We start from the raw sequence: 14,544 nt of genomic DNA, 5'->3' as shown, positions 1-14,544 counted from the left end.
TATGATCCAGGGCCCCAGTCCAGGTGCAGAATGTAACTAGCAGATCTATGTGCAGAGAAAGCTGTCCCAAAAAGGCTGGAGGCTCTGGAGGAGGGGAAGGCCAAGCAGCCAATCACATGCTGCCTGCTGTGCAATGTGCTACTGAATGTAAGCTTGGGTACCTGAATGTACAAGATTGGTCAAGGAGTTGGATGACAAGAAAGCAGTGGATCCTTGCTGGTTGGGCCCTATAGTCTGGATGCAGAGAAATCTGTCAGAGAAGGTCTGTTGGTGCTGGAAGTGAGGAGAGTTCACTCCAGCCCTTCTTTGACAGTTATCTCTGCATCTAGACTCCCTTCTCCCGCTGACAGTCTTGATTCAAAACACTGCACGGCTATCTTGTATGTGTGCACCAGATCTTCTTCCAACCCCCCTGTGTGTCCTCATTCATGAGAGATCACTGACAGGGGAACTTATTATTGGCTCCTCTCATCCTACATATGCCCACTGGCTACAGAGATGCAGGGTCAGTTCTGGAAGTGATGCTGATAGCCTTCAGTAAATGGCGGGAAAGGGCACTATGTAATAAGTAAAGTTTGCCTTTTAGTGTAAGGTCTCCTTTAAGAAAAGTTAAAAATAAATCAATTTCTCTTCAACCTTACTGGGTAGCAAGATGTGAACCCAGGATAGATGGCATTGATTTCTCTAGGTAGGCAATGGCTGGGTGTTTTCAGAAGAGTCCTGCTGCACAAACTGGTAAACATTAAATTAAACCTGGCAAAACCTTCACGTCAAAACAATTAGCAGATTCAGAAATATAATAAACAACTAAAGTTATATTCAAATTCAATGATTCCAGTAAAAGTGGAGCTTGGCCCTATGCCTTCAACCTCCCAATTAGTGATGGGAAAATGTGCTTTGACGAACACACCCAAAAGTCTGCAAATTGTGTATGTTAACATGAATCTCATTGAAGTCAATGGGAGATAAATCTGTAAAAGCCAATTCTCACCATTTTCAATGCCTAACAGCTAAGGGATTGTTACACTAGAGACATTGATAGCAGGGCACAACTCTCAGGGACATGCACCAATGCAAAAAAAAAAACATCAAAACACCTTTCAGCAAGGAACAGCTCTTTTAATAAGAATTAAAGTGAAACATTAAAAATACAAAATTCCTTTAAATAAAATGCTTGCTTGAAACCTTTCCATTCCTTTTTCTGGTTTTTGCTAGCTCTCCCTTTTCTCTTATTCTCCTATTTGGATTCATTGCCACTTGTCTCCTGGTGGGTTGGAGGTTTGCAACAGGGCCGGCCCTCTAGCTTGGTTGCAGTAGGCAGGGGATACGGTTAATGGTCTACCATGCATTAGTTTAGTTTGCTTACCCCTGTCTGATAGAAGCAAAATGCTCGTATCTTGTACACATGTATCAGGAAGCATTGTGTTTATATGTTTCCTTACTTTTACACCTTGCATATATTTTTCTTTACTCTTTGTATGTACAGAAAAAAAAATTTAAAAAAACATTCAAAAATATTAACTAAAATGCTTGGGGGTTGCCACAAACCCACCTATGAAGGCACTACTGTAGGATATACACAGACGAAAGTGACATTCTATTTTAAAAAATTGCAGCTAGATGACATCCCCCTGCCAGCTTGTTTTTGTTTTGTGAAATGGTGTGGCAACCCCCAAAAATCAAACGACATGAGAGCTTGGCACTGCCCTGGGGGACATGCATCAATGCAAAAACATTTTTTACCATTCACTGTAAAGCAGCTCTTTTATTAAGACTTAAAATTAAATATTAAAAATACTACATTAATTTAAATAACATGTTTGGAGATGCCATATACCTGTTTTATCTGAGCATGCAGCCTGGCAGCCATACTATGTCACATGCCCTCAACATGGGGAGGGACCTTACTAACCACTTGCCCTCCAGAGGATTTACCCCCCTTCCTGACCAGGCCATTTTTTGCTATACAGCGCTGCATTACTTTAACTGACAATTGCGCAGTTATGCAGCGCTGTACCCAAATTAAATTTATGTCCTTTTTTCTCCACAAATGGAGATTTATTTTGGTGGTATTTGATCACCTCTGCGTTTTTTATTCTTTGTGCTATAAACAAAATATGCAGTATATTTAATATACTAAGCGTTATTATTGCCACTTGTTCTGTGTACTTTTGCTCTACAGCTGAATACTTTGTATCACTTGCTCATTGCAGACATTCTTGCAACATCATTTTTTTGCATGCTGTGCAGACATATGTGGTACTTACCCATTCATATCTATGACCATGATAACTTAATCCCTATATGGCACTATAGCCCATATACTTTTAGGATTACTTTAGAATTATATTTTTGCTCAATCTCCCAAAGTCAGTGTCAAATACTGTATATACTGTATAGTAAATCACACTCTTAGCTACATACTTAATCATATTGGTATCACTGTTGATAATATTACTTCATGTAAAATTAAATATTTTTAGGTGATAGGTCTATATAGATGGCAACGCAGAATAATGCTGGAATGCAGCTTTAAATACTATAATTGTCTAATTAAGGCAGCTGCTTGTTCTATATAAATTACTGGATTGAATTTTCCACCTTACTAGATCTTTATGTGTGACATGGCAAACAGCAGTCTCAAGCCATCTGTGAGCGTTTCAATGCTAAAACTATGTTTGCCAAACCAGGTATATTGGGAGTTCACTTAGCAAATTACAGGCTTCCAATCCAAGATATATATGCCAAAAATAGAATTTGCTGCTAACTTTGCTTATGAAAGCATACTGTAATACTTCCTTGCTTTGATAGTGCCATGTATTTGTAGATGTAAAATTGAAGTACTTTCTTTTAAATGTACATGAGAGGATAACAAGTAACATAATGAATAGAACTAAACCAATTAAATACAATGTTCACATATAGTCAGCATAGTTTTTAAAATTATGAACAAAACAATAAAACTGAAATTTATTGAAGCATGTGTCTTTACGAATAGCAATAAAATATCACAATGGTAAGCATTTGCTTTGATACAAAAGAAATTCCATACTAGCTCAGCAAACCTATTCTTGTCAGGAATGACAATAAAATTACATGCAAATCTGGAATTTTCCTGAAGAAGCTAGCCTTTACCACTCCTCCCTCCCTTGACCCCTAAGGTCAAGAAACATGCCCTTTGTAATGTAAGGCCGTTAGGAATATTTAGGGAGGGGTGAAGACAGGATTTTTACATGAGGTTACATCTAATTTTGATCATTTTGACCATTTCCTTGGAGGTAATGTATTTTTACATATGGTCTGTAAAATACAAATTTTGCTGTTTTGCCTTCTAAAAACATTAGATGCATTTACAAAATTGTTAGGTGAACATCAACAATCAAATATTGCCCACATGTATAAAAGTTTAGCTAATTACTACAGGGATGATTTACAGTACTAAAGGAAGAATTTTGACCTTGTTATAAGGAAGCTGCGTTCATTTCATCATTTTCTGAATATAAACTGCAGCAATGCCATTACAGCGAATGTTTACAAATAACTCATGACAGCCAATTTCCTGTAATCAAAGGAAGTGTCTTGAGGACGATTCAGTGCTGAATTAAAATGTATTATGAATACTGGTCCAGAACCCAAGGGAGCAGGACCCTGTAATTTTATGCTACAGGACAAAATATTAAATAAATAAACAAACATGCTTTTTTTCTCTACAACAATAAATCCTTAAAAAAAAAGCAGACACGGCTAAAAAAATTTGAAGTGTTACCGTTTTACTTATATTATATATTATATTATATATATTATTATATTACCGTTTTCTATGTTTTGTGTGGAGTTGTCCATTATATTCTCAGCTTTAGTTATATTTAAAAAAACAACTGTCTACAGATGTTTATAACAACCCAAACCATAAATTCTGTAACCAAGCATAATTTTTTTATTATTTTATATTTGTATAATGCATGGATAACAAAAAAATCTTAGTGTAATAAAGTGCATCTGATTGTATGTTGAAAAGCTTAAAATAGACTGGTCACAAACTAGGATAATCCAAACTGAGTACAGGACAAAACAACGATTTTACTGTTGTCATGACCCATGATTATAAATTATGTTGCTCTAGTTAAATGGATTCATGCTTCTTCTACATTTAAAGGCATAAAAGTATATGTGTAATCCAACCTTTTGATTGTTTTAGCTAAAGCGGGGAAGGGATAATCCCTGTATTTTTATTTTTTCTGTGTCTGTTTGGGAGATTTCCCTTAATTTCCTGTCCAGTCCAGCAAGAGGAATTGAGATAAAATTTTTACAAACTAAGGAGAATTTCCCTCTTAGACAGTGGTCACAAGAACAGGTGTTCCCACTGAAAAATGTACCCTCATCTCTTGTTCTAGTAACAACTTTTTTAACATCACTTCCTGTCTATTTCTGTTCTGAGTGACAATGGTCTCCCGGACAAAAATAGGGCTAATCTACTTACCAGGGACACAGAAATAAAGTTCTAATTCTTCTCTATAACCAAAAAAAAAATGTTTGGGCTATATATAAATCAAAGATTAACCCAACCAGGTGAAAGCATACACAGCTTTGCTGATTTGGCTGATGCTTCTGGTCAAAATAGGTTGCTTCAGTGGCAACATTATGTACAGGGTATAATTTTTTATGGTAAACTAATTAATTTAAAAGATTCAAAAAAGATCCAAGTAAAATAATATAAAGTATAATTCATCCAATCCTTCATTTATGCATGAATATGTTTTTTTCTTAACCCCTTTGCGCCGGCCGCACACAAATGTGCGGCCTCCCGGCGTCTGGGCCTAGACGCCCAGCGGCCGCACATTTGCGTCCATATAACTAAATACATATGTGTTGAGAGCGCGCGCCCTGCGCGCTCCCAGCACGCATGTGTGGTACTCTCGGAAAGGTCCCGGTCCGCTCTTTCAAACGGAATCTTTCCCGATCATGTGACCGCCGTGACGCGTCATCACGGCGGTCACATGATTCCTAAGCCACGCCCCAACCGCCCCGCCTCCCGGCGTCTGAATCTCTTAAAGGGCCGGGAGGCATCGGCGGGAAGGGGTTAACTGAACCTTTGACATAAACATAGGTTTATGTGTCTGTAAATGATAAATTGATATTGGATGGCAGGAATTGCATCTCAGATTATGAACATGAGCTAATTCATTTAAGTCAAGGTGATTTTGCATCTTGAAATTTGAGAAAAGTCATTGCTTATCAGATGTCACAAAATAACCAAGCAAATACATAGAAGACAAAAATATTGCTCTCACCTCTCTCCGTAAAATGCAGTGGACCATCACAATGACAAATCCTTGCAATGAATCAAATACTGCGAACAGTATCTGAAACAGTATCGATCTCTTATCTGTCATTGCTAGAACAGCAGACATCCATGTCAAAGCCAGGAGAGGTAGCACAACACAGGAACTCCAAAGGGATGCCCTATGCAGAGAAAGATATTTGTTTGCTGAACCAGATTGTGCTTCATGCATACAAATCATATAACAGAAGTTTAAATAAACAGCAAACACCTTCAGTGGTAAGATCACCAGTCAGTTATGTGTATATTTTATGATCTGGTCATCTTGGAACTGAAGGGGTTAATGCTAAAACACATTTATATAAAGAGATGTTTCTCTAAAGGCAACACGTTAACACGGTTGCACAAGTTAAAAAATTACAAAAAGAAATAAATAAAGAACAAAAAAACATTGTAGTATTATTAGAAGAACACAAATTTTATCAGACTATTTTCAGACATGCACGGTAATAGATTTGTAACAAGAAGATGTAAATGATTTAGACTAACATGGCATTACTGGCGGTGGTGGCTGACAAAGCTGTTGTTGAAACTACTCCACACTTGGCACATTTGAGCGTCAAACCGCTATGAGGCTCACTCATCTGACTGCAAACAAACAGAACACCCACAAAAAGAACAAAGTATTCAATTTTCACTGAAATCATTACTGCGGTACTTTCTTTTTTTTTACTATTTGTTTTTCAATAAGATCTCATGCATACGTAACAAGATGAATGTATTGATTTTATTAATGGAAGCTTTTGGTTCTAAAGATGTATCAAATTACTTGTGACATTTACTACTCATATGATAAGAAGGATAATTTCATTCATGCATGCAGGGCATTTTTTCCTCTACAAAAAATTGATAATTTCCTATTTTGCAATTAATAAGCAGATTATACACTGAGCTAAACATAAGCAGGTGCTAAATCAGACATATGATGACAATCTATATTCAGGCCAATAAAAAAAATTGTTTTATATTTAACAGTAATAGTTTAAAAGTCATTGTTGCTTCTGTTAATATTACTAATAGTTATAATAGTAATTGTTATTATAGTAATTCAGTTACAATTGATAAAGGTAAATTAAAAATTCTACTGATTATTTTAATTAGTTTAATAAATAGCCTGAATATGGAGTTAAGAATGAGTGGAATTTGATGAATTCACTTGCTGAATATGCTTATTTTTCTTATAAAACAGTGCAGAAGCATCAATTAATAAAACAATGATTGTTGCATCTAATTAAAATCAACATGAATAAAATACAATCACTAAACAGGCTTAGTCCCTGTCAGTGACATACAATTGTAAAGAATGTGTGTACATATCAAACTGTTGGTACCACCAATGACCACTAGACAATGTGAACATTTCTATAGATCACTTAGCTGCACACACAGGTGTGGAACAAAAAATAAAACAATCTCGAACCTTAAATTATAACAAAAAGAAATTGGAAACCAGGGAGATATGAATGCCTAAATACATGGTGTAGAAAAACTTTAATCAAAATTTTTAACACGTAATTTATTAGCAACATTTTTCATCTTTTCATTAAAAAGTATACCTTCCAGTTATACCATCATGTTTTCATAACTTTTTTTTTTTTAATTTTGTTGGAGATTGTTCTATATTGAAATATTCCAGGAAGAACAGACTCCACGGGAGACATAACCTGTGCCGCTTCCTGCCGTAACCACATTTCATAACTATGTAATATACAAACTGTTTGACTTAATTGGTACTTTCAACAAGTATTTTCATTGTTCATCCCTTATTATAATTCAGAGACAAAAAATGAATATCATTGAGAAAACTGTTGTAACTAATTAGCACCATGTTTACTGTACACAAAATCACAATAAAACATGCAGCACATTTATCCAAATCTCTTAAACATGACAGTGTACCCTAGGTGGTTTATTTTGCAAATTTTAATATTGCATATGACAATTTTGTTTTTATGAAACCATGCATTCTCTCTTAATAATTCATCTGCTACTTAAATGTTCAGCTTTTTTTAAGCTGCAATAACACATTTGAAAAAAAGATAAAGAAACAAATGGAATGACTGAGTAGAAATCAGTGAATGTTTACATTAAACAAAGTAGGGTACAGGAATGTAATGTCTGCAACCTGCTTAAAAACTACAATTTATGAATTTAATTATACATTTGGAAGACAAATAAAGATCTATTACCAATGTGTATATGGCATCATGTGTCTGCTTATCCAGCCAATTTTCAGCTTTTTAACCAATTTCAGAACAATTTTTAAACAAGCATTCTTGTTTCTATCTTTTTGGCTGGATTGGATTTTTTTTACTGATTCATGGGTTGGTGGCAAACTGCCTTTTTCATGAACATACCCACTCAGATTATTCCATTTTCTATATTCATGTCCTGATTGCCTAACAAATTCTAGCAGTTGAATTGTGCCTTAATGTCCAAATGTCAGCTTACGTCTATAGCTAGCTTGGCAATAGGTCCCAGTGATTAATTGTGAATGGAAATCTGTTCCCTGTAGCTTATCTGCCCTAGTATGGAAGTACTGTCATATGGAAGAATTGTAATTCCATCTATTATGGAAGCAATGTGTGTGTGTGGCATTCTACATAACAGCATGCATCAATAAAAGCAGGACCTGCGTAACAGAAATTGGTCTTGCAGGTGAAGATTTTCTGCACATTTTTATGTACTTCAAGATCACGAGTAGCCCAGCTTTGAACAGGGCTAAAAAAATGATTGTGGAATAAAGGTATAAATGAACCCAAGTATAACAAGATGCATTGAAGTTAATTTACTAAAGGTAAACAGGCTGTTCACTTTTCAAAGGGAAGTTGTCCCAGAGCTTATTGAATGATGTGACAAAATGCTGTTTTTATTTTCCTTGCATGTGATTGGATATTCTTCGCAAAGTGAAACTTCACCACATTCAATGCAAAGTGAACAGCCTATTTGCCTTTAGTAAATCAACCCCATTATTTACAGTCCAGCATGCCCGCCGCAGTCCGCCATTTGTAAACACTATAACTTTCATGTAAACCAATTAATATACATGTATTGGGATTTTTTTTAGCAAAGACATGCAGCAGAATACATTTTGGCCTATATTTATAATGAAACCTGATTTTTTTAAAATTTTTACTGGACATGTTTAATAGCTAAATTCTCAAAATTGTCGGTCTTTTTTTGTTTATAGCGCAAAAAATAAAAAATGCACAGGCGATCAAATACCACCAAAATAAAGCTCCATTTGTGGAAAAAAAAGGACGTAAATGTCATTTGAGTGCAGTGTTGCATGACCGTGCAATTGTCAGTTACAGTAACGCAGCACATTATCGCAAAAAATGGCCTCGTCAGGAGGGGGTAAATCCTCTGGCAGGCAAGTAGTTAATTGAGCTCAAAGTATAAATATTTATACTTCAGAAGCTGTGTACACATTGAAACATCAAGATAGCTTTAGTGTATAATAAAAAAACCTTTAGGACACATTCCTATCTACAGCCTAAACTGACATATTTTAGTGTCTGGGCATCCCTGTGCAAGTAGCAGTGCATAACTGCATATAGCTACCTACAACTATTCATGTCTTTGGATGTCTGTACACAGCGCCATATACCAATCTTTCAGCACAAAAAACTACCTATATTAATAACTATCACACCCCAAAGAAAAGTCAACAACTTCCACCCTTGAAAGTTAACATAAATAATAACGAAGTGTCCAAAAACACAAATGTCCTCAAAAATATTTCCAAAAAAAATCATCTCTATATGGTACAATCCTTTCACCTCCAAACATATATTGTATTTCTTTACTTAATCCCGCGTGATATTTCCAGATTCCTCGTGTACCTCAAAAAAATCTAAACTCAAAATAGTGTATTACTTTTTATAAATTATCAACGTGCCATAAATCGTGTATCATGCAAAACTGCATAACGTGCAACAAAACAACGCGTGAGAGAAAAAAACAAAAATAAAATAAAATTATTTAAAAATATATATAATATCTAATCAAAATTAATAATATAATAAAAATCCACACGTGAATACACTCCAAATGGTGAGCACTAAACTGCAACTAATATAGTGATCAACTCCAATTTAGTGTAAAAAACACACTTAACTCTATGCAAAAGTGTAAAAAAGTGATGGGACTTTCAAAACCAACTTAACAGAAGGCTTTCTACATCAAAACCCCATTTTTTTACGTGATAAAAAATATATATATACTGTGTTCCACTCCAACTCATGTAACAATGAATAATTACCCTATGCCAGTGAAAACAAGCACTTCTCAAATTGATGGGTAAAATACACTCTCCAGCATCCTTGTTATTCTTGATATTCCTCCTCCATGCTCATCTAAAATCAAAGAAAACCGCTTCCCTTGAGAAAAAGTCCAGGAAGTGACAAAACACTTCGGGAACGTGACGTCTGACGCACACACGCTGAACCGGAAGTGGCCATTTTGGAAGTGGGGACATGTGGTTGTTCCCATACTAAGGCATACACTGCAGCTGTATATGTTTGTGGAAGCGGATTTCTTTGATGGGGTTTTGATGTAGAAAGCCTTCTGTTAAGTTGGTTTTGAAAGTCCCATCACTTTTTTACACTTTTGCATAGAGTTAAGTGTGTTTTTTGTACTAAATTGGAGTGGATCACTATATTAGTTGCAGTTTAGTGCTCACCATTTGGAGTGTATTCACGTGTGGATTTTTATTATATTATTAATTTTGATTAGATATTATATATATTCTAAAATAATTTTATATTGTTTGTTTTTTCTCTCACGCGCTGTTTTGTTGCACGTTATACAGTTTTGCATGATACACAATTTATGGCACCTTGATAATTTATAAAAGGTAATACACTATTTTGAGTTTATATTTTTTCGAGGTACACGAGGAATCTGGAAATATCACATGGGATTAAGTAAAGAAATACAATATATGTTTGGAGGTGAAAGGATTGTACCATATAGAGATGATTTTTTTTGGAAATATTTTTGAGGACATTTGGGTTTTTGGACACTTAATAGTTGTTTATTATTTATTTTGATTTATTTAATTTGAGAGAAGTTCGGTATTATTTATGTACACAGCACCAGTTGCTTCTGTGCACCAAAAATACACTAGCTTGTTTATGCTGGAAGGATGAATGTGCCCATGTGCATGAGCCCTTAAATAAATATTTGCTCTGCAAATCCCTAAATAGGGTGATCATCATTTCTTTTTGAATTTGTTAAAAGGAATGTTAACATTTGATAGGGTATGACTGTGAACACAGAGGTAAACTAAAATGTACTTAAGAAACTGACAAAATGGCATTAATGCATATGAATTTGCATTTTTTTTTACTTTCACTGGTTCAGCAAGTATTTTTTTGAGCTTCTTTTTCTTCAGTTCATGTATTATTTTACAATAAAGCATGACAAGCAATATAGCTTGGTGACATTGTACCAGCTTAGGAATTCCTGTTATTCCTGCTCCCTTCACTGCACATTACACATAAAACAGGTGCTGTCAGTCTGTGCTGATAAAGCATTAAACTCTTCTGGTCTGAGCAATATATCATTCTCATTCTTGTTGCTTCTGCTGTTTTGGTTGCACAGACTTCAATCTGCAGTAATGTTTCTTTTTAAATACATTTAATTAAAAGAAAACAGTCCAGTCAGAATACAGTAAATCACCTTCTTTTGTAATCCACCCATACCTGTTGTGCTATAAATATTCATAGAATAAAAAGAGTGACATTAATTTTCTGACCCAGAAACTTTTCAGACACTACCCTGTTACTTGCATATAGTGTGAACTGTATTGTGTTCATTAGAGATTCTGCTGTTGGTGATCACTTGCTAGTATCAGGATGACTAGGAGAGCAGGGAAACCACTGACAACTTCAACGTTATTGCTCCCAAGCTGGTTGGATCAGACAGCCAATTCTTCATTGCTGCTCCCTCACCAACAGTGAGTTAAATACTATGGCATTTCAGCTAATGAAAGAGCAATGCCATAGTATTCTATTTGGTGATCCTGGTTGTAAAGGTTCAAGGTTTTATACCTTCATGCATTCTATGCATGAAGGTAAAAAACCTTTTGTGTGCAGCAGCCCCACCAGCCACGCTCCCTATAAAAACTTACCTCAGCCTCATCGCGTTCCAGAAATATGCACAAGAGCCTTGGCTCTCTCGGGACCCTCCCTCATCATCGACAGAGACAGCAGCAGGAACCATTGGCTCTCGCTGCTGTTAACCACAGCCAGTGAGCCAATGAGCCTTGAGAGGGGGTGGGGCCAAGCAGATTCTCTGTGTGTGAATTTTTTTTATTGACTTTTATATCTCTTTAAATACACAGCTGAAATGCATTTATGTTTGCTTATTTGCATTCCAAACAATGTGTAATTCTGTTTAGCCAAATCTCTGCCACAGCCATGTGCAGGAATGAAAGCATCAGAATCATATGGTGATTTCCAGTAGTGGTTGTAATAAAAAAAGCTAATTTGGGGGTTCAAAAAGCCTCCTTTCACTGTACATCTGGGTAGGTGCCAAAACACAGACTTATTTTCTGTTTTTGGAGCACATATTCCTATGCAACCTGTTCATCCCCAGACAAATTTCTTGTCAAATTAGCAGAGAGGTAATCTAGTAAGCAATATAGTTAAGCAGTAGGATGATTTCCCCAGAAGTGCTGAATCACAGCTTTCTGTGAAGAATCTTGTGGTAGAGAAACAGTAAGCATATGTATATTTCAACTTTGTACTAACTTGTTTGCCTAGAAATCCACATGAATTCCAGTTAGTAGTTGAAGCTATAATTATGTTCAGTTATGCATTTAATAAAAAAATTTATTTTTTAAACCCCCTCTCCCCCAGTGTAGGGAAATTGTGCATTGAAAATGTTCTAATATTTCCAAAACAGATAGACACTAATGGGGGGCATTATAAAAACTGGTGCACATAGAATCTGGTGCAGCTCTGTACAGTAACCAATCAACTTTTGGTTTTATTGTCAAAGCTTAATTGAACAAGCTGAAGTTAGAAGCGGATTTGTTGCTTATGCACAGCTGCACCAGATTTATGTATTCCCCTTCTAACCTTTTCTATTTAACATGGTACTACCCTTCAATTATTTTGGTGTGTAACACTCATCTTGTATCAGTTCTCTGCACAACTTGAGCTCCTAGGTCTAAAATGCCACATAACCCATAACTTTGTAATATCATTGCCCTTCAATTAGTATTCATTTACAACAATGTTTGTTAATAAAATATTAAAGAATAAGACAAGGACATTACAAAAGGGCAACATATTACTAAATGCAGTTTTTCTGAAATTCTCTCATTGGGTAATTAGTTGAAATGAAATGTTGACTGTAAAATTACAAGAAAACTAAAATGCAAAGCAGAACAATATTTTGATAATGATTTTCTAAAGCCGAAAATTATATTATGACCCCATAAAAGAACACCTGATATCATTCAGCAAATTCAATGAATACGTCAAAAATCAAGATTAATAGCTTCTCAACTACTAAAAAGCCTAATTAAAAGAGAAAGGTAGCTTAACAATTTGTTTTATAGACAGCTCTATAGTGGGAAGGTATTAGGAGTCCTTCATTCAAGCACAAACTCTGATCTGCATACTGCAATTTAGAATAATTGAAATCACAGTAAAATACCTTACACAAATGTTGTAAATGACACTCCAGTGTCAGACTGACACGTATTATATATACAAAAATTATACTAGGCAATCATTGAACCATATGAAAACACTGCATTTTTATGTTTTTATTTCCATTGTTCAACCAATTTATATAAAACGTGATTGAACTTCACAAGGATTTAAAATGGACCTTTAGCAATTCAGTGCATCATTCCTCCTGTAAACTGTCAAGAACATTTGCCTCCACAGCTACCACAACCTAAAAACACCAGTTCTACAACATTGTGCCTAACTGACTGGCAAACTGATTTCTGCTGTAAGGGGGATTGTGGGAAGATATTATAAAATTAGAAGTCAGGTAGTTATATTATCAGTATTTAAAAAAATATTTAATGATTATTTAAATAACACGTATTTGCATGGTGTTCTGATTAAGAAACTGAAATTACAGGTATACGTATTACCAAACTTATAATCATGATATTCTTATGCAGAATGTATAATTTTTCTCTGAAAAAAGTCTAATCTAATTTAGATGTGTTTAATATCCTCAGTAACAGTAACTGGCCTGTCCAGTTTGCTAATAATTTTGAAACCCTGTAAAAACATTTGCGTTACTAGATTGGTCCTTTCTAAGCTCCTTGGAAAGCTAATAGTCAAGCTATTTTTTTTTTTAAAAAAAGGACATGGGTAGCTGGGCACTACCATGGGGGACATGTACCAATGAAGGGAACCCCCCCCAAAAAAACTAGACCAGGCCACATGCTTCTCAATATGGGGGGGGGGGGCTTTCAAGGGGGATCTTGGTTATGACCAAATATAGTCAATGATATCACCCAAGTTCCACAGCAGACTTTACATTACTGCAGCACTGAGGATTTGTCATTTAGTAATGGGAGTGCCAACACAGGTTTGCAGACCCAGCTAACTATTTAGTCCAAATGAGCCTGTTCATCTGTTCTAATCCCCTGCTGCTTTAATGTCAACAAATAGCCGGGCTATAATGGGTAACATCATTGACCGTATTTAGTCAATGATGTCACCCAGGATTCTCATCACTGTGTTTACAATACTGCAACACAGTCAGTTAACAATGGGACTATGGCGGGGAAATGCCACCACTGAGGAGCATTTGCATCACTGGGCACCATCGTGATGAACTTATGTCACTGGACAGCGTGATTGATGTAGATTTAAATCAGGGTACATTAGTGAGGTGTAAAAAAGTCATAGTACATAAATTCTTTTACAAACCATCACTTCCGTTTTTTGGGGGATCAGATGTCGGGAAAAAGACCTTGTCCCTTCAAAATGAGGCAAGGTGGGGGGAGTTAAAATTTTAAGGGGAACCACATGACATTTTGTTCACGTTTTAAAGGATAGTGCCCGTTTAAAAAAACAGTGTGGGGTTCCCCTTGAAACTTCAACCAGATCCTTATCCAGTCATGCAGCCGGAGTTACAGGAAGGTCAGGGAGTACACACCCTTCCTCTCCCTGAACTAGACCAGGCTACGTGCTTTTTAACATTTTGGGGATTTGTGGGGG

At 35.7% G+C, this 14,544-nt stretch overlaps 1 protein-coding gene across 4 annotated transcripts in view; it reads right to left on the bottom strand.

The window, feature by feature from the left end:
- ADGRB3 (adhesion G protein-coupled receptor B3) overlaps window positions 1–14,544 on the bottom strand; it is a 1,107,867-nt gene that overhangs the window by 93,252 nt on the left and 1,000,071 nt on the right. For 3 of the 4 annotated variants that reach the window (XM_089681321.1, XM_089681323.1, XM_089681324.1), the window contains 2 exons: window positions 5,831–5,929; window positions 5,292–5,463 (listed from right to left, as the gene is read on the bottom strand). In XM_089681321.1, the coding sequence (XP_089537447.1) occupies window positions 5,292–5,463; window positions 5,831–5,929 (271 nt within the window). The remainder of the gene's footprint in view (window positions 1–5,291; window positions 5,464–5,830; window positions 5,930–14,544) is intronic. The other variant, XM_089681322.1, reaches the window with a different exon arrangement.

This window comes from Staurois parvus, unplaced genomic scaffold (genome assembly GCF_062004578.1).
Source record: "Staurois parvus isolate SC_StPar_1 unplaced genomic scaffold, SC_StPar_1.0 ptg000264l, whole genome shotgun sequence".
NCBI classification, from domain to species: domain Eukaryota; kingdom Metazoa; phylum Chordata; class Amphibia; order Anura; family Ranidae; genus Staurois; species Staurois parvus.
The sequence above is the reverse complement of the archived record's forward strand: the minus strand, read 5'-3'. Positions and strand labels throughout refer to the sequence as shown.